This window comes from Centropristis striata, chromosome 7, assembly GCF_030273125.1.
Source record: "Centropristis striata isolate RG_2023a ecotype Rhode Island chromosome 7, C.striata_1.0, whole genome shotgun sequence".
Taxonomy (NCBI): domain Eukaryota; kingdom Metazoa; phylum Chordata; class Actinopteri; order Perciformes; family Serranidae; genus Centropristis; species Centropristis striata.
In genome coordinates, this window is record NC_081523.1 from 35,570,168 (window position 1) to 35,597,693 (window position 27,526).

Here is a 27,526-nt window from a genome sequence, read left to right on the forward strand (position 1 = left end):
AGCTGCAGTTGATTGCTCTGCTCTGATTGGTGGCTGCCACACAGACACACACAGACAGGCAGACCGACATGTTGAAAGCTTGATCTATCACATACCTCAGCAACAGTGATGATAATATACTGTAAACTACTCGGCAGTGTCAATATACATATACATGCCATACAATGTTAATGTATGGCTGATAGTCACGAGCCAGAGTCAAGCACACTCAAAATGTCTTTAGAAATTTTCTAGTTCATAAGATTTTGTCAGAATGTAGCGAGTGCAAATGAGGCTGGACACCAAAGAAAAGTCTCAGTAGATTTAGAACCGAAGAGAAACACATAACAAAACATGGAGTTGGCAAAATGTGGAGGATTTTCATAAGTTATGATGCACATTTTAGTTTTTGAAACATTTTGTAATGCTGTATAAGCTACACATTTTACAATTGTAGAATACAAATTGCTTTGGGCCGACACCAACGATGAATGAATGATTAAAATGCAAAGAAATTAATTCATTTCATTCATTCATTCGTTTCATTTCATATAATTTGTTTTGTCACAGCCACAGTGAGCCACTGCAGACAGGCTGCAGACTGGTTGCTTAGCCCTGATTTAGACAAACTGAAGTAAAGTGAAGTGAAACTGAAGTAAAGTGAAGTGAAGAACTGTAGATCTGAGGGTTAAAACGACACAAACAGGTTCAGTTTGAGTCCAACAGGACAGAGAGAAGAGAAGAAGATTAATTTTGCTCCGTCACTCAAAGATCTGTTAGTGTTACTGAGTAATGTGTCATCAATAATGTACTTATAATAGTAATATTTTTCATCAAAAATAAGATTCATTTTTATAGTCACATTGTGACATTTAGCCTACTGAAGTCCTGATGAACTGATCTGAGACAGGAACAGGAACCTGTAGAGCCAGCAGGGGGCGCTGCAGGACGCTGACCTGACAGAATAAACCTCCCACACACACACACACACACACACACGCACGCACGCACGCTGTGAAGACAGAAAGAGGAAGAAGTCCAGAAGGAAGAACGAGAGACAGAAAGAGACAGAGAGCTGAAAGCATGAGACCAGAGGATCCATCTGTCGCTCTGCTGATCTGACGCTACCACCTGTCTGTCTGCCTGTCTGTCGGTCTGTCTGTCGGTCTGTCTGTCTGTCTGTCTGTCTGTCTGTCTGACTGTCTGTCGGTCTGTCTGTCGGTCTGTCTGTCTGTCTGCAGACATGTCCTCCCGGGCTGAAAGTAAGACAGGTAAGCTCCTCTTCTTTAACTGTCTAACTGCTAACGGGTGAAAACACTCATTTCCTGTTGCTTGTTGCTTCAGTTTAGAGTTTGAATTTGAACTGAGAACCTTTTACTGCCATAGTTCTTGATTATGCTCTTCCTGTGCAGCCTCCCAGTTTGCGTCATTGACCATGAGGCTGAAGGACAAGCTCCACCCCCCGAGGATCAAACGCTCTGAACGAATCAAACACACCCCGTCACAGAGAGCCAAACCCCCGGACCTGAACCTGCAACACACGTTGCAGCACAAGGTACACACACACTGCTGCACACTGCAGTACAAGGTACACACACACTACTACACACTGCAGCACAAGGTACACACACACACACACACACACACACTGCAGCACAAGGTACACACACACTGCTACACACTGCAGCACAAGGTATACACACACTGCTACACACTGCAGCACAAGGTACACACACACACACACACACACACACACTGCTACACACTACAGCACAAGGTACACACACACACACGCACACACACTACTACACACTGCAGCACAAGGTACACACACACTGCTACACACTGCTACACAAGGTGCACACACACTGCTTCAAAAGGTACACACCCACACTGCTACACACTGCAGCACAAGGAACACACACTGCCACATAAGGTACACACACACACACACACACACACGCACACACACTGCTACACACTGCAGCACAAGGAACACACACTGCCACATAAGGTACACACACACACACACACACACACACACACACTGCTACACAAGGTACACACACACACACACACACACACTGTACCTGGACAATGTCTTATTATTATTATTATTATTATTATTATTATTATTATTATTATTATTTTAGTGAACTGTTTCCTGTGACAGTATAAGGATGTGTGTGTGTGTGTGTGTGTCTGTATGTCTGTGTGTGTGTGTCCGTGTCTGTGTGTGTGTGTGTGTGTGTGTGTGTGTGTGTGTGTGTGTGTGTGTGTGTCTCAGGTGTGTGTGCTGGAGGAGCAGCAGCGTGCCGTGGTTAGCTCCCTGCAGTACTTTAAGGCTCTGGTGGACCGGCTGGGTGTGGACAGATGTGGCGTGGACCGGCTGATGGACCAGGCGGTGGTGGGCGGGCTGCTGGGTGGGGCCACCAGTGGCGTGCTGGAGGCAGTGCAGACTCTGGTCCAGCTGGAGCCTCACCTGCACAAAAGGTAGGGGACACCTGAGGACCTTCTGCATGTCAGCGAGGTGATCTGTCCTCTAACCCATCTGTCTTCTCTGCAGTAAGACCGTCTCCTGCTGTCTCACCCGTCTCTACCTGTCTCTGGCTCAGCTGATCCGCTGGGCCGATCAGGTGATGCTGCAAGGCGTCTCCCACAACAGCAAAGACTCAACAACAAGCGTGACCACTGTGATCAGGGCTGTGCTGGACGGGGTCAAGGTGAGGACATGGGATGAACAGCTGATGGTGTCTCCGTCTGATGTCCAGCAGGGGCCGAGAGACACATCTGTAAATTACAATGTCACAACAAATTATGGAAAGATTTAGAGTGCTTAACAGGAAGTAGATCAAAGTAGATCAAGAGAAGATCAAGACTAGATTAAGAGATCAAGAGAAGATCAAGAGAGGATCAAGAGTGGATCAATAGAAGATCACGAATAGATAATGAGAAGATCAAGAGAAGATCAGGAGAATATGAAGAGTATATCAAAAGTAGATCAAGAGATCAAGAGAAGATCAAGAGAAGATCAAGAGAAGATCTAGAAAAGATCAAGAGTAAGTCAAGAGATCAAGAGGGGATCAAAAGTGGATGAAGAGAAGATCAACAGATCAAGAGCAGATCAAGAGAAGATCAAGAGAAGATCAAGAGATTAATAAGATCCATATCATTGAGTAGAGCTCCATCCTTTCTCTTTTTTTTTCTTTTTTTTTATATTTTGTACTTGTCTCCTTATCCAGTTAGTCTCAATTCCTATCTTATATGTGTTTTTGCTCTTTGTGTCCTGTCCTGTTGTCCTTGTTGTGGTCTGTCTTGTTCAGTTTGTTCTTTTACTGATTGTCTTCTGGTAACTTGTCCTGTCTTTCTGTCCTCACTGTTCTCTCCTGTCTCGCCCTCACAGCTTGTTTTTCTTGTTGTGTTAGGAACTCGTTCGATTGGCTGCAGAGAGACAGGGTGACTCCACCCCCTTGACTCCTGTCCAATCACAGGCTCCCGTGGGACAGACAGGTGGATTTGAGGACCAACAGACATCAGACAGGACTTCCACCTGCCGGAGTCCAGGAGCTCCTGCACAGGAGGAGGAGGAGGAGGAGGTGAGGAGAGGGGAGGAGCAGATGCCTTCAGCTCCTCCAAAACCACCCATGCCTTTTCCAGAGCTCCTCCCACAGGTGTCCCCACGAAAAGTTTCCTTGTCCCCCCGACAGGTGTCCCCCCCGCAGGAACCCAAGTGAGTCTGAACACCATAAAGTTCTTAATCAGCTGTTTTATTTATGTTTTTCTTCGTCTTTCCTTCAGTCATATCTGGGGGTTTTTTTTTTGTAATTATCTTTTCATTAGGACATTTTACATCAATTGAAAAATACAAATGGATTTTCAGTTGTTAGCATCAAAATTGTACAGAGCCAAGAGTTTCGTATTGATAGCTTCTTGTTCCAAATGTTCATTGTCCATTCCCTTTTAATTATATGAATATGTATATGTTAAGAAAAGAAAAAAAACATACAATTTAACTATTTACATCCAGAGGGGTATAGAGGCAAAAAGTAAATACATAACATGAAGCATCATTCAGTTGTATTCACCTCACTGAGATACAGTGGGAAAAGTAACCTTTTCCATTGTACATATACTGCCCTACCAAGAGTTACTGCAGTACCTACATTTTTGGTCGAAATTGAGTTATTACTAAAATTAACTCCTTTTCTGTTTTATCTTAACAATTTTAGATTTCAATTTCCCTTTATATCAGAAATAATGACAAATCCAACTTAAAACCAAGGTGGACCGCGGTAAGTTCACTTACCACAGTCTGATTTTATATATATGAATTTAAACATAAAAGCAAAGCAGACTTTTTTACCACAAGTTCGCTTTGACTGTGATGCAGTGGAGCCTTGTATTTCTTCATTGTGTTGAATAATGAAGACAAGAATAAAGAAATTATAAGTTTATTTGATAGAGAATTAATTCTCTATAATAATTAAAAAAGTGAGATAAAAATTATATGTAGACTAAAATATAATATTACTTTATGAAATTCAGTCTAAAATACACAAATCTTTGAATCACTTTTAAATACACTTCTAACAAAATCAAGTTACCAGTTAAAAAATGTTTAAAAAATACTTTAAAGTAGTTTTTCTCAGTTTTACCCTTGCGTAGTTAGTTACTGCAGTTTGCAGACTTTGTAGAGCAGTATATCTATTGTCACATCTATCCAATTATTAATATCTGGCGTGTTTTATTGTTTTTAAATGACGGCTGTTCGTCTTGTCTGCAGATTAAACAGATTTGAATTGATTTGTCTTAAACCAGACATTATGTCTGAAATCAGTTCCGTGGTGAAAACATGAACTCGGTAAATCAGCATCATGTTGAGCTCAGAGTCTCCAGCTAACGTGTCTAAATTAGATGGTGGCGGTGGCAGGGACGTTAAATGCTGAAGTCAGCATCACGTTGAGTTAAATATCATAAAGTGTTTGTCATTGAACAAAACGTGTTGGAGTTATAAACATTAGGCCTGTCATGATTACACATTTTTTTAGGACGATAAATTTTCCCAGAAACTATCACGATAAACGATAGTATTGTTGTATCAATGTTGTTTTAGTTTTATAACGATATTAGAGCATAATAATTATAATAAGTTCATCCTTTTCCACAGCAATGAAGTTTTTAATCTCGAGAATATTAAACATTGGAATTGAAATGTGGAAAAGAAATATTAAAATATCCTAGATGAATAAAACGAAACGTAGAAATAAACTACAACCAAAACAAATAAAATAGACTTTCAATCTGTTAACAAAACATTGCACTGAGATAAACATTGTGAATTATATTATTTTATTATTAAAATAAAATATAAACGGCTGGAAGGGCTGCTTGGGGAATATAGGGTTTTTTTGACAGTCCACTCCGTACTGCCTGTCAAACATTTGCAGCTTTACTTAAAACACAAAAAAGGATGCAGAAAAAAATATTGTGTCCATTTTTATATATCGAAAGATAAGTCGATATAGTCATTATCATGACAGGCCTAATAAACATTTGTTTTTCTGCTTGTTTCAGATTTTAATGTGAACCTGTTTGAGTCATCTTACAAAATAAAAGTAAAGAGGACTTTCTGCAAAATAAAAGCCTCACAGATCATTCTGACAGGTTATTAACTTTATTAGATATGATCCTGGTCTGTATGAGCTTCTCTCTGCTGGTTTTCAGGTCTTTAGATGTTTGTTTTGTGGATCGGACAGTTTGTTAAAACTGGCAGCAGAAATAGATCTGTGGCTGAAACAGGAAGTAGAAAGACGGGAGACATCACATGCCCCCACCCCCCACCCCCGCTGCCTGTTTCTGCACTTCCTGTCTGTGCGTTCAGTGAACGACAGCAGGAAGCTGCAGAAGAAGAAGTGAGAGAGAAGCTTTGTTCCTTCTCATAGAAACCTACAGTTTACCACATTTACATTTTAACTGTTTACTGTTTCTGTTGTGACACAGATGCCTGTTGGGTTAGGTTCTGATTGGCTGTTGGGTCAAGTTAGGTTCTGATTGGCTGTTGGGTCATGTTAGGCTCTGATTGGCTAATTTGGTCATGTAAGTTTCTGATTGGCTGTTGGGTCATGTTAGGCTGTTCTGATTGGCTGTTGAGTCATGTAAGGTGCTGATTGGCTGTTGGGTCATGTTAGGCTCTGATTGGCTGTTGGATCATAGGTTGCCCTGATTGGCTGTTGAGTCATGTTAGGTTGCTCTGATTGGCTGTTGGATCAAGTTAGGTTGCCCTGATTGGCTGTTGAGTCATGTTAGGTTGCTCTGATTGGCTGTTGGGCCCTGTTTGGTTGTCCTGATTGGCTGTTGGGTCATGTTAGGTTCTGATTGGCTGTTGGGTCTATCTCTCTCTCTCTCTCTGCCTGTCTATCTCTGTCTGTCTGTCTGTCTGTCTGTCTGTCTTTCTCTGCCTGTCTCTCTCTCAGTCCTCCAGCTCTGCCGCCAAAAAAGCGTAACTCATCGTCAGGCCTTGCCCCCTGCAGAGTTGCCATAGTAGCACCAATGAGGCGAGAGCCTGAAGTGGACAGACAGGTGCAGCAGGTACGCACACGATGCTTTATATCCCATAATAACACTCAGGTTGTCATGGAAACTAGAACATCCTCCGTTAAAGATCCCAACATGGAAATATGAATAAAAATGTATTTACAAATAGAAATACTGTTACTGTACTTTCTGTCCACATAAATATATATTAAAGTTAATCAGATATTTATATTAAATTACAGGAGGACGAGTGTTTGAAGCGCTGCTCCACCTCGTCTGCAGGTAAAACACACACACACACACACACACACACACACACTTCCAGTCAGCAGCAGGGTGTGAGTGACATCACTTCCTGTCAGTTGAAAGAAAAAGGAAGTGTTTCTCTTCCTGTTGCAGCGTTGCTCACTGCTCCTCCTGTTGCTCAGATTTATTATTATTATAATGTATTATTATCAATATTATTATTATTATTATAACTGTGGGTGGGAGTATTCATCATCCATTCAGTTATTATGATTATCATGATTGTCATTATCATTTATTGTACCTGTCCAATAATAATAACTAGAAATTTCCTCTGGGGAAATTCTGAAAGGGCCACGGGGGCTACTGCCGGTGTGTGTACACTATGATGAGATTCTTCAGAGATTTCAAACAATTAATACTAGTAATGTTATGATACTATATTATATACAAGGTGCACACCTACAACAAGCACTCCTTTTCAAGTAATTATTTATACAGCAACCTATGCCCTTTCAACCTCAAAATGTGTGTGTGTGTGTGTGTGTGTGTGTGTGTGTGTGTGTGTAAAACATGTGTATCTGGAGGAGTGTGCGCTCTTACGCTCGCATGTGTGTGTGTGTGTGTGTATGTGTGTGTGTGTGTGTGTGTGTGTGTAACTAAAATCACAGTTACCTATGTATGTGTGTGTGTGTGTGTGTCTGGTTTCTTCTGTGTGTCTCTTTCTGTGAGAGATGGATGAAAGGATGAAAGGATCATGGATCAAAGGCTTGGAATTAACTGATGCCGTAGAATGTTCTGGCACAGTGACAGCAGCCAGAGGTGGACAGACTGGAATTTCTGGTCTTGAACAGAAAGCATTTTTGGCAAAACCATAATCACTTTGAGCATCCTGAGTTCTTCCTGAACAGCTACATATGTTTTTTGTGAAGAAAAATTAAGAAATAGCTTTGTAAGAGCGATCTAAAAAAACAAATATGCAAAATATGCTTTTCTACAGAAATCTTCCTGCGTTTTTTAATATGGGAATCAATGGGGCTGTTGGTGCATGTTGGTGACACATCTGTGCGTCCTATGTCCAAACTATAACTCGGACAAATTTTCCTACGTCTCTATGTATAAATTATTTCTGTAGAGAGGAATTTGCGACCTGGAGCGCAGTTTTCAAATGTATTTTTTGACAATTTTTTCTCTCCCTCTACACTCTGGCGATGATGTCACAAACTCTGACACGAACATTCCATGCAATACACACCCATTATAATCTCAGAATTTGTCCAAAATGATCATGGTCATTGAACAGAGATTGCTAAAAAACTATCTGACCTATCGAAACGTGGTTCATACACTAATACAAAAGACTTGTGTCTACTGTTTAACGTTTAAATGGAGTCTCTAGGTGAAATTATGCCGGAGAAGTAGACGTTTGAAAATCTCAAATTATTGTTCTTTTTCGCTCATTTTTTTCCAGCCGTCCCATTCACTTCAATGCAAGATTTTGGACAGTTTTTTCACGACTTACGTCGCGAAAAATTCGTATTCTGTAGAGAATAGATAGCAGACCGATCCCGATCAAACCGCACGTTTTGATTTGTACACAGCAACAATAGTGCTGTATGAACCAGTGCTCGTGGGATTGCCCCGTGGCCCTAATAATAATAATATTAATAATAATATTGTTATTATTATTATTATTATTATTATTATTATTATTATTAATAATAATAATAATAATAATAAATGTCTGTGTCTCAGAGGACGATCCAGACTACGACTTCCTCCACAGAGACCTGTCCTCCTCTGAGACGTTGCCTCCTCTTCCTCCGTCCTCGTCCCCACCAGCCCTCCCTCAGAAGACACGCTGCAGCACGGCAGGTGAGACACCTGATACCTGTCTGTCTGTCTGTCTGTCTGTCTGTCTGTCTGTCTGTCTGTCTGCCTGTGTGTCTCTCTGTCTGTCTGCCTGCCTGCCTTTGTTGGGAATTTAAGGATGCCTCTTTCATGAATAATTAATACCTTGTACAGGGTGTCAAATATGCAAAATCATATCAGATATGTAAGGATGAACCTGAGCAACAGGTGTGGATCTCACGGTTCAAAAGTGTGGTTGGATGGCTATCAGCATTATCAATATTTATCATGAATAATTATTAATTATAATAAATTATATGGCTTAATTTACTCTAAGTCATTACTCGTTGGTGCACCATCTGTAAAATAGAAAAATATAGCCAATTCACCTAAATCAGTCTCATAAAGTTTCTAAACTATCAATTTGGAATACTGATTAATAATTATGAATGTAATTATTATCAAATGACCATATTTATATTTACTAATGGTTGAAGGAATTGTGAAATATTTTCATAGAAGAGGTTGACATGTCGTTCACAGTGTATAACATTAAATAGACAGCATGTAGACAGCAAGATGGCGGCGCAGTAGACGAGCTCCGCTCACCCACCGACATTTATGTTATTTTACTACATGACAACCCACAACTTTTCGTAAAATAATCTTCCTTGGTGTTCATGACTTAGACCTGAGCAGTCGACGGTGTTTTTTGGTCCCCTAATGTCGATCACATCGAAGTATTTTAAGGACACGTCCTGCATGCCTACCAGGAAAAACCCGCCGCCATCTGAAGGCAGGGCAAGTCCAGACTCGCCGGCGCAGTCAGGACAGCCACCTGTCGAAAATACTGCCAGCCTGGAGAATATGTTTGCTGAAATCTCCAAGATGAGTACCACACTGCAGGGGGTGGCAGCAGACATACTGACCATCAAAGAAACTACTAATGAGCTGAAAAATACGGTGAGCGGCATACAAGTAAGGCTGGAGGAGGTGGAGGGGCGAATTAGCCACCTGGAGGATACTACCGAGCGGCTTGTTACCAACGGGGAACACGGTGAAAGACGGATGGAGGTCTTATGGGATTGCATTCAAATGCTTGAAAATCACAGTAAGAGGAATAATGTGAGACTGCTGGGGCTGAAGGAAACATACGGGACAAACAGCACGATGGAGAGCTGCGTGAAGAAAATGCTGAGGGACGGGCTCGGACTTGATGTTGATGGTGAATTTGAAATAGAAAGAGCACACCGGGCACTAGCTCCCATCCCTAGCGAGGACCAACCACCCAGACCAGTGTTGATCAGATTCCTCCGGCAGTCAGCAAGGGAGAAAGTTTTGAAAGCTGTCAGAGAAAAACGAGGCATGGAGTGGGAAGGAGCGAAACTTTCCATGTTTCCTGACATGTTGAGGGAATTGGCCGAGAACAGGAAAACCTTCACGGACGTGAAGAAAACAATGTGGCGGCTTGTTGTGAGACACGCGCTGGCTCACCCGGCGACTCTGCGATTTACCTGGAAGGGTAAAATAAGGAGCTTCACGAGCGCCAAGGAGGCAGAAAAATTCATCAGGATGAACTGCAAGGTGGATGGGTAAGCATAAATGCTCCATCTAAAAGCGGAAATAATGTATAACATTGGGTGATTTGTACAATGGGAAATTGACTGATTTAAAAGTGGACAATGTGCTACAGACATCGGTGGGTGGGTGGGTTTGACCCTGTACTGCCTGAGCAGAAAGCCAGACAGAGTTGGCTGAAGGTGTAATACCCCGCAGACCAAAATGTCTGTTTTTTTTCTTTTTTCTTTTTGTTTTCTTTTCTTTTAATACGGCTGGAGAAAAGCCAGAGGCCTCAGCTTAGGATATCTGGGGCTATTTGAAGTTTAGTTTTATGTATCTTTTTTTCTTCTCTTTTTCTGAAAGTCTTGAAGTTTACACTACAGTTCATAAGCTAATAATTAAATAATAATAAAGAATTAAATAATTAAAGAATTTGTATGGGAAAAGAAAAGACCCAGGATTAAACTGGGTAAAATGTGCTCTCCCATAGACAAAGGAGGCCTGGCACTGCCAGACCCAAGATTATATTATATCTCCTTTGAAATGGCCAAATTAGCCAAACATTACAACAAAGATTTGAAAGACTATTGAAAATAAACTGTCCTCTCCATTCACCCCTATTGATAGGTTATCCCAGTGCTCGCATAATGTATTGAATCCCATTTTGTCTCATTCCAAAGAGATTTGGACCAAAATACACAAAATGCATAAATTATCACATTATAAACAGGTATATTCTTCCCTGTGGAATAACTCTGTGATCAGCATTGGTAAGACTTCAGTTTACTGGAAGGATTGGCATCTTAATGGGCTATGTCATGTTGCTGATTTGTATGAAGAGAAGGTGTTTCTGTCGTTTTCTTATTTAAAAAGAAAGTAAAACCTGAAGGGAAAGGAAAGGTTTTTCAGAATTTCTTATGAAAAGGAGATTTCTGAGGAGAAGGCCTCATCTCAGCAGGGCTCTGCATGAGATGAGAGAGGAGGGGGGCTGGTGAATCCAGGCGTCTGGGTCCCCTCCTGAAGAAGATTGAGGTGTTGCTGCCTCAGCGATGAACTCATCTGTAGGTGTCATAAATGCTAAGCATCATGGGAGAAGGTGTTCCTTATCAGAGAACTGATGGAAAAAAAATGGAGGTGGATTGAAAAGCTGCTGCATTTAATCCACATCAGTTCAAATTCACAAATGAACCCAAGACTCCCCTTTGGCAAGATCCCAACACCTGCCTGACTGTCTGCCTGTCTGCCTGTCTCACTGTCTCTCTGTTGATCAGGGCCTCTCGGCTCTCAGGCCACATTTGGGTTTGACTCCGCCCCTCCGGAGCAGAGCCCCGCCCTCTGTGATGATGTCACTGGTCCTGATGCGCCCCTGTCCTCGCCGCTGTCCCCCAGTAAGACGCCCCCACCGCTCCCCGAGAAGAAACGACACAGTGAGTGAAAACAGACCATCACCTGTCTGTCTCTCACCTGTCTGTCTGTCTCTCACCTGTCTGTCTCTGTCACCTGCCTGCCTGTCTCTCACTTGTCTATGTCTCAACTGTCTGTCTGTCTGTCTGTCTGTCTGTCTCTCAACTGTCTGTCTATCACCAGTCTATGTCTCACCTGTCCGGGTCTCACCTGTCTGTCTCTTACCAGTCTGTCTCTCATCTGTCTGTCTGTCTCTCACCTGTCTATCTGTGTCTCACCTTTCCATCTCACATGTCTGTCTGTGTCCCACCTGTCTGTCTCTAACCTGTCCGTTTCTCACCTCTCTGTCTCACCTGTCTGTCTGTCTGTCTGTCTGTCTGTCTGTCTGTCTCTCACCTGTCTGTCTATCACCAGTCCATGTCTCACCTGTTTGTCTCTCACCAGACTGTCTCTCACCTGTCCGGGTCTCACCTGTCTGTCTCTTACCAGTCTGTCTCTCATCTGTCTGTCTGTCTGTCTCTCACCTGTCTATCTGTGTCTCACCTTTCCATCTCACATGTCTGCCTGTGTCCCACCTGTCTGTCTCTAACCTGTCTGTTCCTCACCTCTCTGTCTCACCTGTCTGTCTCTCACCTGTCTTTGTCTCACCTGTGTGTCTCACCTGTCAGTCTCACCTGTCCGTCTCTCACCTATCTGTCTCTTACTTGTCTGTCTCACCTGTCTGTGTCTTCAGTCCAGGAGTACCTCCAGTTCTGTGCGTCATACAGCGCTCCGTCAGCTGACATGTTCTACCAGCGACCTTCGACCTCCAGTCAGCACTACAACAGCCGGCAGCGGGAGGTGGAGACCACCTACCAGCTGTCACATACACACCTGGACACACATCAGGACACACACCTGGAGACACACCTGGACACACACCTGGACACACAGCCTTTAGACTCCGCCCCCTCGCCTGGCCTGCATCCCGCTCCAGTTCTACCTCCAAAGAAGAGACAACCGGTGAGACAGGGACAGTTTCACGTGTCAGCAGCCCCATTTATAAACATAAATAAACATAAACTAACATCTAGTTTCTTTATGTTTGTCACTGTTTTTGTCTTCAGGATTCAGTTGGAACAGAAGAAGAGAACCAGACCAGAGAGAGGTCAAACACATTCACACACACTCACTCACTCACTCACTCACTCACTCACTCACTCACACACACACACACACACACACACACATTTCTGTTGCACATCTCAGATTTGATTAGAATCTTAAATCTGTATGATTCTGTAATAAAGTCTCATGTTGTTTTCTGCAGTTCTCAGAGTCTCCAGCAGGAGGCAGAGCATGGTAGGAGAAGCAGGGAGCAGGAGGAGCAGGAGGAGCAGGAGGAGCAGGAGGAGCAGGAGTTACTCACCAACCGGCAGGAGATCCTCCGTAGAATCACAATGAAAGCTCAGGTACAGTCCTGTCCTCTGTCTGTCCTCTGTCTGTCCTCTGTCCTCTGTCTTCTAACTGTCCTCTGTCTGTCTCAGGAGGAGGACGGGCCGGACGTGAAGGGGGCATCTCCTGAGATCCTGCTGGTCTACGCCACAGAGACCGATGGGGGGGCGGGTGAGTCCTTAAACCATTGTGCACCCCTTCAGAAAATGCTAATGTATTACCCTTGGTGCAAACAATGTTCACTTCTTAAAAAGTGCTATAAAAATATTATATATTAATTTTTTTTTCACTTTCACTATACTGGGACCACTGGGATGCTGGTTGGCGCAGCATTGTTATTGTGAACACATCATTTGGATCCTCTACAGTGACTAGGTAGCTGTCACGTGACAAAATAACAAAAGACCTCAGAGAAACTAACTCACTGCTGCAGAACTGATTTAGTGCTGGTTCTGAAACTCTGCAGGAGTTACATGTTAGTTTACCTATCTCATCAGGCCGATCTGAAAGAGATCAGATTTAATACCTTTCGTTTTCATGTTTTTATGTGTTTTTGTTACTGATGGTTCTCAAAGCATGTTGTATCAGGAAAGTTCTGTGTACATCCTGTAAAGTGTGTGTGTGTGTGTGTGTGTGTGTGTGTGTGTGTGTGTTAGGAGAACAGGTCCTGTACCGCGAAGCCTTCCTCTCTACCTACAGGACCTTCATTAGCCCCAATGATGTCATCAGTAAACTACAGCGAAGATATCCACTCTGAGTGTGTGTGTGTGGGTGTGTTTGCAGCCTGTCACATGATCAGTTTGAGTGTTTTAAGAGACAGGATATCAGGTCTGAAGTGAGTCTGTATGCAGACAATGTGATGTCTTTATGTTTCAGATTTTCTTTTGTCTAACCTGTTCTAACGCTCAGGTGTTTTATTTTAATATTAATATTCAGACTCAGAATCATAAACAATCAGTTTGTTGTGAGTCTTTAACCATCAACACGTACAGACACCTGTGTAAAAGAGCCGAACACCTGACCACCGCCAAGAACACCTTCCACCTGCTGGTCAGAGTGGTGGACGAGCTGTGGTGAGACACGCACGCACGCACGCACGCACGCACACACACACCTGAACACATACACACACCTGAACACACACACACCTGAACACATACACACACACACACACACACACACACACACACCAGGGCCCCTTTCCAGGTCCAGTTCAACAACCTCTGAGTCTTTCATGAGCTCTGAGTTGATTCACCCTCAGATGGGAAACTCTGAGTTTCTGGTTCCAGAACAGCTGATCTGAGTTAGTTAAATCAGCTCAGAGGAGGTTTACCAGTACTATAAAAAGGATCATTAATGGAGCAGCAATATTATGATTCACCATGGCAACAGCTAAAACAAATGGTTGAATTGAGATCCTCACGCAAACGTATGGTGATGTAGAACACATATTTAGATTTTAAAAAAGCAACATGGTAGCAATTGCAAAGGAGAGGGAAGAATAAGATTTAATCATAGGTATAATATTACAGGTGAAAACTGGACACTGAACCTAAATTCTATCATTTAGTTGTAATCCTGACGTGGATCAGCTGAAAATGAAATATAAGAACAGAGATCTAACAGGTAGGACTGAGGTGTAACAGGCTCATGAATTATTTCATTTTATTCATATTTGACTGATTTTAGTGAATATAATTCAGGCTGTTTCAATGTGCAGGAGACGTCCAGTCCCAGGGTCACTTTCCTTTTCACTCTGCAGACTAGAGCTTTTCTGAAACGGTGTGTCTGTCTCTAAAGAAGAGGAGACACAGAGAAACCTGCAGAGAGCAGGTTCGGTTCTCAGAGTCAGTTACAATGGCAACCAGCCAGAGCTGAAGGTACCTCACTTTCTGGAACGGAAACCCAGAGTTTCCCTCATTTCAGGGTTAACAAGCTCAGAGTTTTCAGATAACCTGCTTTCTAGAACAGGCCCCTGAACACCTATTAAAGCCATCTCTCTATTTTACCAACAATCTGGAGGAAACAATTTTAGTGTTTTAAAGGTTCGCTTTAAAATTGTAGTCAGAAGAGTTAATGAATGTGTGTGTGTGTGTGTGTGTGTGTGCAGTGCTGTGGAGCTGGACTCTGATTTGCTGCTGCTGCTGCTGGAGCTGGTGTTCAGCCTCCTGGTTGGTGGAGAGCTAGGCCCCGCCCACCTGCTGCGCTCCAACATCCTTTCTAAGATGGAGAAGCGCTGGCAGCTGATTGACTCTCCTCAGTCGCTCCGCCCCCTCGCCGCCCGGGGCGTGGCTGCCAGGTAACCTCTGACCTCTGACCTCCTGGATGATAAGGTCCATGTGTCAGTGACTCATTGACTCGTCTCGTCTCTGTCCCCTCAGACCAGGAACCCTGCTGGACTTCAGGAGTCAGGATCTCGCTGAACAGCTGACCCTGCTGGACTCTGAACTCTTCTGCAAGATCGGGGTCTGTCTCACCTGTGTCTCACCTGTCTGTCCCACCTGTATCTCACCTGTCTGTCTCACCTGTGTCTCACCTGTCTGTTCCACCTGTGTCCCACCTGTGTCTCACCCAAGGCCGGCTCTACACTGGGGCAAGAGGGGGCCGAGCCCCTTTAAATAAACGTCTTGCCCCATCAAATCAAAGTTTTAAAGGTTGAGAAAGCACATTTTAATATACTCACAAAATTAATATACATTACAATTTGAATAAATTATCTCCAGTAGTGGAAAGATCCGCCGAAAAAGGGACACAAGATACACGATTGTTGGTTGAAATCTGGATGAAGGATGTTTTGTTTTATTTTATTTTATTTATTTATTTTATTTTTATTTTTCAGTTTCCCCCTCTGAGGGATTGCCACCTTATTGTGGTCAGTGGGTTTTGCGTGCCTCAGTGACACCTTAAGAGCTAAACCAGCAGGAGCTCAGTCTTCAGATGGGACACCTGGACAGGTCTTAAGGTAGAGGCCTGACAAAGTGCAGTCCACTTCTCCAGGTTGGGGTTAGACACATAGACCAATGAAGAAAGCATCGTTTCTATAAGCACAGAAAAAAAAAAGTTCTGGAGCATGATGTGTACACATGATGCCCCCTTCACATTTCTGACTGCTCCCTCATATATGCTGCCTAGAACCGGCCCTGGTCTCACCTGTGTCTCACTTGTCTGTCTCACTTGTCTGTCTCACCTGTCTGTCTCACCTGTCTGTCTCACCTGTGCAGCTCCCGGAAGTGTTGCTGTGGTCCAGAGAGCAGAATGAGGAGAAGAGTCCGAACCTGACAGAGTTCACGCAGCACTTCAACAGCGTGTCCTTCTGGTAAATGTCTCCGCTGGGTGTTCAGATCCTCTGCTCCACCAGACTCATTCAGAAAACCATCGTTTTAACAGCAGGGTTCTTTTTTTTTTTTGTAATTCAAGTTTTTGTTCATAAACATGGTTCATAGCCCATTGGGTACAGTTTAGATAACAAAGGTCAGACTACAAAATAACAAATTGGTTAGGTGTTCTTTGTTAAAAGAAAGAAAATACAAAAATAAACAATAAACAATACAGAGGTACAGGGTCACAAACACAGCCAGGCTCAGCCCGAACAAGCTACATGGATCCACCACCCACAGAGTAAGGCATAAGGGTCGGGTGTGATGTGAGCCGGGCAGCAGTTGAAGGCGGGTACCTGGGCGTGCTGACCCCCGGCTTCAGCGGCTAGCTCTGGGGACGTGGAACATCACCTCACTGGCGGGGAAGGAGCCCGAGCTTCTACGGAAGGTGGATCGCTACCGGCTAGAAATAGTTGGGCTCACCTTCCTCCGTAGGGTAGCTGGGCTCAGCCTTAGAGATAGGGTGAGGAGCTTAGACACCGGAGGGAGCTGGGAGTAGAGCTCCTGCTCCTTCATGTCGAAAGGAGCCAGCTGAGGTGGTTTGGGCGCCTCCCGTTAGAGGTGTTCCGGGCACGTCCAACTGGTAGGAGGCCCCGGGGAAGACCCAGAACACAGTGGAGGGATTACATCTCTGGCCTGGCCTGGGAACGCCTCGGGGTCCCCCAGGAGGAGTTGGACATTGTAGCTGGGGAGAGGGATGTCTGGAATGCCGGAGGAAAATGGATGGATGGGTGGAGGGTCACAAACAGCCTTTTAGTTAGAGGTCAGGTAGCCCATAAAGAAATCCCAGCTTCCTAGAACCACAGGGCCCCTGCCCTTTATTCCTGACAACATAATGTCACATGATGCTGTTTCACTCATCAAAGCTTTCCAGTCATTAAATGTTGGGATAGTGGGTGCTTTCCAATGTCTCAGAATAATTCTGGCAGCTGAGGTTGCCCCAACCGTCAAAATCGAATGAGCACTTTTGGTCAGTTTTGGAATTTCTGTTTTATCTCCCATAAGGCATAAACGTGGGGATAGTGGCAAGGGTGTTCCAATGTTCAAGGGTGTGCCAATACACGTCACCAAAATGGGTTGACTGTAGAACATTCCCATATGAGATATATGAATGTGCCCATCTCTGTCTTACAATTCCAGCACGTGTTGGTACTTATTAGTCCTACTTTGAAAAGCCTACATGGTGTCCAGTAATATCGGTGTATTGAGAGAATTTACCTCTAGTTTCCTTAATACATTTACCATTATCAGCCACAATTGGTTTCCATGTATCTTCATCAATCTGACAATCAAGGTCTCCATGGACCAAGAGCTGCTGGTTAAATAAATTGAATTAGTATAGAATGTTGATGCTTTATGGTTAAGTGGGTTTTGGAGATAGTCAACTATTGGGTTGTTGGTTCATTTGGTTGACACTTCTTAATTAAGCAATGTCTAAACTGCAAGTTTTTCCAAAAATCACCCTTCTCTTGCAAATTGTATGCCTGGGCTACTTCAGCAAATGGCTTAATTATACCATCTTTATAGAGATTGCCTATTGTGTGTATTCCATTGTCTAACCATGTTCTCCAAAATATTGTTTGTTTCCCTATTTCTACTTCTGGGTTCAACCAAAGTGAGGCATATTGCTGTTTGTGATGAGAGATCTTGTGGACTTTATGAATCTTTGCCCAAACCTCCCTAGAGTGTTCAATAACTGGATTATAATCTCTCTGTTTATCCTTTGACTGCTGGGTTATCACACATATAGGGTAGAATGGTATGGCAAGAGCCTTTTCAATAGCACCCCATTGTTAACCATTTACTGTTCCACTCCAGTGTTTAGCTAGCTTGACCAAATCAAATGATAAGCTATACAGTCTAACATCAGGTAAACCAAACCCTCCTTTATCTTTGGGTGCATACATTTTGCTCAGTTTAAATCTGGACTTCCTTCCATAGTAAGTATTTAATGAGACCATCATACTGTTTAAAAATTTGATCAGATAAGGTGAGTGATATCATCATGGATAAGTAGTTTAATTGTTGCTTTTAACAACATTTACTTTACCCCACAGAGTCAGGTTTGTATCAGTGTTTCTATCCCAGGTTTGTTTTTTTGTTTTTTTGTAGGAGTGGACCAAAGTTGAGTGTGGTCATCTCCTATAGATCTGGGTTTACTTTGATACCCAAGTAGATCATGCCTTTAGTAATCCATCTAAAGTTATGCTGTGTTATTACCTGTGGATGGCAGTGTTTCGATATGAGCATCGCTTCAGATTTGGTCCAGTTAATCTGGTAGCCTGAAAGCTTAGAGTATTCACAAATGGTGTTCATTAGTGCAGGCAATGAGTTTTTAGGATCTCTGGTCAGAAAAAGAATGCCGTCCGCATAAAGCATTAATTTGTGCTCATTATCAACACCAATCACTCCACTAATGGAAGGGTTTGCTCTTATGGCTAACAGCAGTGTTCTTGTGTTCTTCAGACCTGACAAGCATCAATTTAACATCATGTTTGAATTATTTCAGGTCCTTTAGATCAGTTTATTCACATTAAATCACAGATAAATCTCTTCATATAGCCTTACACTGATGAACCAACAGTCATCAGACATGGAGACAATTTATTTCTATGAAACACAGGCTCAGTTGGTTTTCTAGAACAGTTACTTATTAACTGATAACTAACAGGTGTGTGTGTGTGTGTGTGTGTGTACGTGCGCGTGTGTGTGTGTGTGTTGTAGGGTTCGTTCTGTCATCATCCTGCAGGACAAACCTCAGGACAGAGAGAAACTGCTGCTGAAGTTCCTCAAGACGATGAAGGTAAAAACACACACAGCTGATGTAAAGGTTCAGATTACCTGAGTCCAGGAATTGAGTGTGTGTGTGTGTGTGTGTGTGTGTGTGTGTGTGTGTGTGTGTGTGTGTGTGTTTGTTTGTTTGTGTCTGTGTGTCTGTGCGTGTGTGTCTGTGCAGCACCTCCGGAAGCTGAACAACTTTAACTCGTACCTGTCCATCCTGTCAGCGCTGGACTCCGCCCCCCTGAGACGCCTGGACTGGCAGAGAAACACATCTGAGGTCTGTAATGATACTATGTGTAGTATACACTATATTATAATTAGTTGGTAATTAATTGACATTTAAATGAGTCATGTGTGTTTGTGTGTTTCAGGCTCTTGAGGAGTACAGCTCTTTGATTGACAGCTCATCATCTTTCAGAGCATACAGAGCAGCTCTGGCTGAAGTGGAACCGCCCTGCATACCCTACCTGTAGGTTATTATATATATATATATATATATATATATATATATATATATATATTTATATATATACATACATACACATATATACATAGGTAGGGATGTAGTGTACCCCTGTTGTATATATATATATATATATATATGTGTGTGTGTGTATATATATATATATATATATATATATATATATATATATGAAAACACTTTCTCTCAAATACTGTTCACAAATCTGTCTAAATCTGTGATAGTGAGCCGAGATAATCCATCCCGCCTCACAGGTGTGGCATATCAAGATGCTGATTAGACAGCATGATTATTGCACAGGAGTGCCTTAGGCTGGCTACAATAAAAGCACTCTCTAAATGTGCACTTTTGCTTTAGTGGGGTTCTGGAGGGCGTCAGAAAACCAGTCAGTATCTGGTGTGACCACCATTTGCCTCACGCAGTGCAACACATCTCCTTCATATAGACTTGATCAGGTTGGTGATTGTAGCATGTGGAATGTTGGTCCACTCCTCTTCAATGGCTGTGCGAAATTAGTGGATATTGGCAGGAACTGGAACGTGCTGTCGTATGCGCCGATCCAGACCGTCCCAAACATGCTCCATGGGGGACACGTCCGCTGAGTATGCTGGCCATGCAAGAACTGTGACGTTTTCAGCTTCCAGGGATTGTGTCCAGATCCTCCAACATGAGGCCGTGCACCATCCTGCTGCAACATGAGGTGATGGTCGTGGATGAATGGAACAAGCTCAGGATCTCGTCACGGTATCTCTGTGCATTCATAATAATAATAATAACAATACATTTAATTTAGAGGTGCCTTTCATGTCACCCAAGGTCACCTTACAAAGTATAAAATCTTAAACATCTTTAAAAACAAGACAACATGGTAAAAACAAGACAATGTGATAAAAGCAAGTGAAGTAGTGTCCAGTTATAGAGTGTATGCTATTTTGAACAGGTGAGTTTTGAGTTGTGACTTGAAGGTTGTGATGGTGTCAGACTGTCTTATGTGTGGGGGGAGGAAGTTCAAGAGCCTGGGTGCTGGGCAGCTGAAGGATCAGGCACCTATGGTACTGTGGTGTGATGTGGAGATGATTAATAGTCCAGCAGAGGATGAGCAGAGGGAGCGGGAGGGAGTGTATTCGTGAAGGAGGTCACAGAGGTAAGTGGGGGCTAGGTTGTGGAGAGCTTTGTAGGTGAGGAGGAGGTTCTTGTAGTGGATGCGGTATTGTACCGGGAGCCAGTGAAGTTTAATGAGAACAGGGGTGATGTGGTCAGCTGATTTGGTGTGGGTGATGATCCGGGCGGCTGAGTTCTGAATGATTTGCAGTCTGTTGATGAGTTTGGTGGTGGGTCCAGTGAGGAGGGCATTACAGTAGTCGATGAGTGATGTCACAAATGAGTGGACCAGGATTTCGGTGCTGGATTCGGTCAGTGATGGGCGGAGTCTGGAGATGTTGCCGAGGTGAAAGAATGCAGTCTGGGTGATGTTTTGAATATGGGGTGCAAATGAGAGGGTGTTGTCCAGAATGACGCCAAAGCTCTTGACTTGGGAGGAGAAGGGTACAGGGAAAATAAGCGACGATGATGGGTGGAGCTGGGGTGTGTTGTGATTTAGTGAGGGTGGATTTGGAGCCAATGAGCAGGGCCTCGGTTTTATTGCCGTTGAGTTTGAGGAAGTTCCTGCTCATCCAGCTCCAGATGTCATCAAGGCAGGTGGTGAGTGAAGTGGGAGGGATGGCAGCGGTGGGTTTGGAGGAGATGTAGACCTGTGTGTTGTCAGCATAGCAATGAAAATGTACCCCATGGTGACAGAGGATTGTGTCCAGGGGAAGGAGGTAAATGGTGAAGAGAAGTGGACCCAAGATTGACCCCTGGGGGACACCCAGACACCAAGACTTGTGGTTCCTTAATTGCACAAATTGTTGACGGTCGGTGAGGTATGATGTGAGCCATGAGAGTGCAGCACCAGTAATCCCAATGCCAGCCAGGCGGTCCAGGAGCAGAGGGTGGGAGATGGTGTCAGATGCTACACTGAGGTCAAGGAGAATGAGAATGGTGAGTAGACCAGAATCAGGTGATTTTGACTAGGGCTGCTTAAGTGCTGTGTTTTGGACGGAAGCCGGATTGGAAGGGTTCATGAAGATTGTTCGTTTCGAGGTGGGACTGTAGTTGTGCAGCGAGTGTTTTAGAGATGAAGGGGAGGTTGGAGATGGGCCGATAGTGGTTAAGGTCAGCTGGGTCAGCACCGGGTTTTTTCAGGATGGGTGTGATGGCAGCCAGTTTGAGAGTGGGCAGTACAGTACCAGTAGTGAGGGAGAAGTTAATTATGTTGGTGATCATTGGGGAAATGGACGGCAGACATGCTTTGACAAGGGAGGTGGGAAGAGATCAAGCTGGCAGGTGGTGGTTTTGGCTTTATGGATGAGTTCCACGATGGTGTGTTCTGATATTGGGGTGAAGTCAGAGAGGGGGTTGATGTGAGGTTGGCTGGTGGTGATCATCCAGGGTGGGTCGTTTGAGGGGGTGCAAGATGAGGCCAGTTGTTGGTGAATGGTGTTGATTTTTGAGCTGAAGAAGTCCAAGAAGGCAGTGCACTGGTCGGTAGAAATGTCTGGAGGGAGGGTTTTAGGAGGCTGAAGTTATATTTGTATATACCTGTACCAGTGTTGATAATCTTGCAGTAGTATGAAGATTTGGCAGTGGTAAGGGCGTTCTTGTTGTGATGGAGGTGGTGCAAGTACATTTGGCTATGTACAGTGAGTCCAGTCTTTTTGTTAAGTCGCTCCAGTCGACGGCCATTGGCTTTGAGTTGTCGGAGCTCAGGGGTGAACCAGGTAAGCAGTGTGAGTGAATGAGACTGAGCGGGTTTTCAAGGAGCCAGGGCGGTGAGGGAAGAGGGGAGGCAGTCATTGTAATGAGTCACCAGGTCAGTCATGGAGGATGCTGGGGGAGGGCTGGGGTAGGAGCTGATCAGGGTGGAGAGATTAGTGGTGACAATATGTTTGATGTTTCTGAAGGAGAAGGTCTGTTGTCCCTTGGCTTTGTGTAGTTGGGTGTGAATGTCAAAAAGTACAGCTTTGTGGTCAGAAATGGGGAAATCAGTGATATCAAGGTTCGTGGGAGTGATGTCAGTATAGCAGATTAAATCCAGTATGTGACCTTTGTTATGGGTTGGGAGGTTGACATGTTGTGTGATACCAAGACAGTCCAGAAGTGATGTGAAGTCGTTAGCAAAGATACTGGATGGGTTGTCGATGTGGATGTTAAAATCACCGAGGAGGATAACAGTGGGGGACATTGCACATATAGATGTTAGAAGTGATGAGAATTAATTGAGGAAAACAGCAGAGGGTTTTTGGTGGTCTGTAGATGGTGACAATGATAGTGGGTTTAGGGCCTGTGAGTTTTACAGCTAGACATTCAAAATAGGAGTGATGGGGGACTGTGACAGCAGTGACTTTGATGTGATCCTGGTGCAGGAGAGTGAGGCCACCCCCCCTCCCAGTAGCACGGGGTTTACTAATAAAAGAAAAACCCGGTGGGACAGCCTCATTAAGATGGGAGAAGTCATTTGGTTGTTGCCAGGTCTCAGTGAGGCAGAGAATGTCTAGGTTGCGATCAACAGAGCCTTATTACTGAGGGATCTGGTGTTCAACATACAGAATTTCAGACAGGGGAGTGGAGTATACAGGGTTGCTTTGAGCAGGGGGGACAGTACACTGTGATTGACAGGATTGACTGGATGGGCAGTGCGAGGAGGGGGGAGGGGCCCACTGGACCAGAAGGAGCGGATGTTTGTGTTGGTGTACTGAAAGTTACGACCAGAGCCTCGGTGGATGTACCTTGGTCGTTTGAGAATGTAGTGGGATGCAAGCTGAGGTGGGGGTGTCTTTGAGAAGGTCCGGAGATGTAACATCTCTGTTACCAAGTAATGAAGCGGCAGAGATGCAGAGTCAAACATAGCGTAATCCAAAAGAACAGGTTAAAAATCCTCGATGTGAAATCGGCAGTGACATAACCCAGCGGTAGATGATCCAGGTGATTATGGTGAAGCCACAGAGCCAGCTGGAGTGGAGCATGGCGGTTGTAGCTTCGCTGGAGACTGGGAAGCCAGTTGGATGGCATCAGGGATTAGCAGCAGGCTAGCCAGCTGGCAGGTGAACACTGTCAGGTAGCGGTGTAGCAGGGAGGCGGTGTAGCAGGGAGGCGGCGTCCTCCGCGTTGACAGCAGTCCGCGGGTGCAGGTAAGCGTCTGGGAGAGCAGGCAGGGTGGCAGCGGACCTGTCTGAATGGGTGTGCTTCGTGGGGCACACCAGCGCAGGTTATCCGGCCACAAAGTGCGGAGAGGAGCCACAGGAATCCCAACAGGTTAGCCCTGTACTGGCGAAGCTAGCTTCAGGCTAACGAGTGGTGAGGCAGTGGCAGCAGACAGGCAAAGAATAAAACTGCTGTTTCGGTGTCGCAACGTGTTAGATTGAGCAAGCCGAATCTAGCAGGTGGGTTCGAGGTCCAACATCCATCAAAAGACAACTCGATGAATCGATATGAAACATAAAATAACGAAAACAGCGGGCAAGGCGCGGCAGCAGCTTGTCAGCTTGTCCCTCATAATGGCATCAATAAAATGCACCTGTGTTCGTTGTTCATAACATTCGCCTGCCCATACCATAACCCCACTGCCTCCATTTCCACTCCATCCAGAACGTTGACATCAGCAAACCGCTCACCCGCGACGCCACACACGCTGTCTGCCATCTGCCCTGAACAGTGAAAACCAGATTAATCCGTGAAGAGAACACTTCTCCAACGTGCCAGACGCCATCGAATGTGAGCATTTGTCCACTCAAGTCGGCTACAACGACGAACTGCAGTCAAGTTGAGACCCCAATAAGGACGATGAGCATGCAGAGGAGCTTTCCTGAGAGGGTTTCTGACAATTTGTGCATAAACCAGTTGTTCCAGCTGCTGTCCAGGTGGCTGGTCTCAGACGATCTTGGAGGTGAACATGCTGGATGTGGAGGTCCTGGGCTGGTGTGGTTACACGTAGTCTGCAGTTGTGAGGCCGGTTGGATGCACTGCCAAATTCTCTGAAACGCCTTTGGAGACGGCTCATGGTAGAGAAATTAACATTCAATTCACGTCACCAGCTTTGGTGGACTGTCAGCATGCCGATCAACGCTCCCTCAGAACTTTAACATCTGTGGCATTGTGCTCTGTGATAAACTGCACGTTTTAGAGTGTCCTTTTAATGTGGGCAGCCTAAGGCACACCTGTGCAATAATCATGCTGTCAAATCAGCATCTTGATGCCACACCTGTGAGGTGAGAAGGATTATCTCGGCTCACTACCACAGATTTAGACAGATTTGTGAAAAATATTTGAGAAAAATGGTTAACTTATTTCTAGTATATAGAAAAAGTTTTGGATCTTTGAGTTCAACTCATGAAAAATGGGAGCAAAAACACAAGTGTTGTGTTTATATTTTTGTTCAGTGTGTATATATATAAGTGGGGTGTACAGGGTGATAACCTAAAGATAGGGTGTATATATGCCCTACAACCCATAGTATAGCTGTCTCTCTCTAACCTGTCTGTCTCTAACCTGTCTGTCTCTTCAGGGGTTTGATCCTTCAGGACTTGACCTTTGTCCACCTGGGGAATCCTGACACGCTAATGACATCACAGGGGTCAAAGGTGAACTTCTCTAAGCGCTGGCAGCAGTTTAACATCCTGGATACGCTGAGGAGCTACCAGCAGATGTGAGTACCTGAACTTTACCTGAAGTCTTTACCTGCAGTCTTTTTTTGAATTCTATACCTGAAGCCTTTACCTGCAATCTTTACCTCAATTCTATACCTGAAGTCTTTACCTGAAGCATTTACCTGTAGTCTTTACCTGACGTTTTTACCTGTAGTCTTTAACTGTAGTCTTTACCTGAAGTCTCTACCTGTAATATTTACCTGAAGTCTTTACCTGTAGTCTTTACCTGAAGTTTTTACCTGTAGTCTTTAACTGTAGTCTTTACCTGTAATATTGCAGTGATGTCCTGACTAACAGCTTCCTGTCTCTCTGCAGCCCGTACACCCTGCAGCCCAATGATGACATCATATCCTTCTTCAATGACTTCAGCGACCACCTGGCGGAGGAAGCTCTGTGGGAACTCTCGCTCAGACTCCGCCCACGGAACACCCCGCGAGCCAATCAGAGATGACTACTACAACATGTTGATATTCAGGACCGAACCGCTGCAAATGTTTGTGTGCTAACGTGCTAATATGGACTGTTCCTGCAGAATCCAGCTGTTAGCTGATGTTAGCCAGGTGTTAGCCGAAGTTAGCCAGGTGTTAGCTAGATGTTAGCCGAGGTTAGCCAGGTGTTAGCTGAGGTTAGCCAGGTGTAAGCTGAAGTTAGCCAGGTGTTTGCTGAGGTTAGCCAGGTGTTAGCAGCGGTTAGCCAGGTGTTGGCTGAGGTTAGCCTGGTGTTAGCTGAAGTTTGCAAGGTGTTAGCTGAGATGAGCCAGGTGTTAGCTGAAGTTAACCAGGTGTTAGCTGAATTTAGCCATGTGTTAGCTGAAGTTAGCCAGGTGTTAGCTAAGGTTAGCCAGCTGTTAGCTGAAGTTAGCCAGGTGTTAGCCAGGTGTTAGCCGAAGTTAGCCAGGTGTTAGCTGAAGTTAGCCAGGTGTTAGCTGAAGTTAGCCAGGTGTTAGCTGAGGTTAGCAGGTGATAGCTGAGGAGGATTGGTTTCTGTCTGTAATATATCCACAGTAATATTTTATTAAACGTCTCTGCTCTGATCCTGTTGTCTGATTGGTCGACGGTCAGTGAAAATAAAATAATAAAATAATTTCTCTGCTATAGTAAAAGTCCTAATCCTGCAGAATAATATATCTAATGTGTCTTTATGATAATTATTGAAGCATTTATTGAGTGTGCTTGTAAGAGCCACTATATGCTCTCCACCGGGCTTCTTCCTAATATACTTATATATACTATATACGTTTTTTTCGGTCGACTACTCCTCCCAGAGTTTTGGTTGCAAATACACTAAATAGGTATCCAAGAGAGGCTTGAGTGGATGACTGATTGATTGATTGATTGATTGATTGATTGATTGACTAATTGATTGATTGATTGATTGATTGATTGATTGATTGATTGATTGATTGAGAATTTATTTGAACACAAATAAAAGATCAACAATTAAAAATAAACAAACAAATACAAGACAACAACACAAAATGAAACAACAACAAAACTCAACACTTTGTGTTCAAAAGGAGTGGGAAGAAGCCAAAGCTTATTAAATCCTACCCCTTTTCCCTATGTTAATTTACTATACTCAGTTATATAACAACAATAATATTTATATATATGTATGTATAATAAATTTGGAAACTGCGCTCGAGGCCACAGATGCCACTCTACAGAAGTAATTTATTCATAGAAACGTAGGAAAATGTGTCTTCTCCCTCACATTGGTCTGCTAAAGCTGTCAGAGTTATAGTTTGGGCGTAGGACGCACAGATGATCCACCAACACGCACCCACAGCCTGAGTGAGTGAATACAACACAAACAAGGATGAAGTCAAGAAACATAGCAAGAGTAAGTGCCGTGGGTTAAGTTGCTGGACAGTGCTTTTAGGTCATGAGAGCGGTGAGATTCCTATCGCTTCATCAGTGTAGATCAAGAGTGAAGGTGTTCAGTAAAGAGTTGGTCTTCAATCTCTTCTTAAAGATTGAGAAGGACTCAGCAGAACGGATGGAGTTTGGAAGTTGGTTCCACCACCGGGGCACTACAGAGGAGAAGAGTCTGGTTTGAGACGTAGAGGCCTTCAGCAGTGGAGGAGCCGGACGGCCTTTACTGGTAGAGAGTAGTGGGCGGGAGGGTTTGTGGAC

The 27,526-nt window shown here is 44.0% G+C and overlaps 1 protein-coding gene across 2 annotated transcripts; it reads left to right on the forward strand.

The window, feature by feature from the left end:
- Positions 1-1,135: 1,135 nt before the first annotated feature.
- On the forward strand, positions 1,136-26,424 carry LOC131975232 (rap guanine nucleotide exchange factor 1-like). Of its 2 annotated transcripts, XR_009394708.1 has the most exons (24): positions 1,136-1,250; positions 1,392-1,534; positions 2,267-2,472; positions 2,546-2,702; positions 3,405-3,709; positions 6,453-6,567; positions 6,756-6,795; positions 8,515-8,634; positions 11,442-11,597; positions 12,308-12,576; positions 12,681-12,721; positions 12,884-13,025; positions 13,101-13,179; positions 13,665-13,752; positions 13,995-14,081; positions 15,119-15,307; positions 15,390-15,474; positions 16,230-16,324; positions 19,110-19,188; positions 19,342-19,443; positions 19,538-19,635; positions 25,250-25,390; positions 25,707-26,256; positions 26,289-26,424. XR_009394708.1 is itself a non-coding variant. In XM_059337835.1 (23 exons), the coding sequence occupies exons 1-23, from the start codon at positions 1,223-1,225 to the stop codon at positions 25,840-25,842; spliced, it is 2,901 nt and encodes a 966-aa protein (XP_059193818.1). In that variant the 5' UTR covers positions 1,136-1,222; the 3' UTR covers positions 25,843-26,424. The 2 variants fall into 2 exon arrangements, 1 of the variants encoding a protein (XP_059193818.1); XM_059337835.1 differs by having other exon boundaries at positions 25,707-26,424.
- The last annotated feature ends 1,102 nt before the right edge of the window (positions 26,425-27,526 follow it).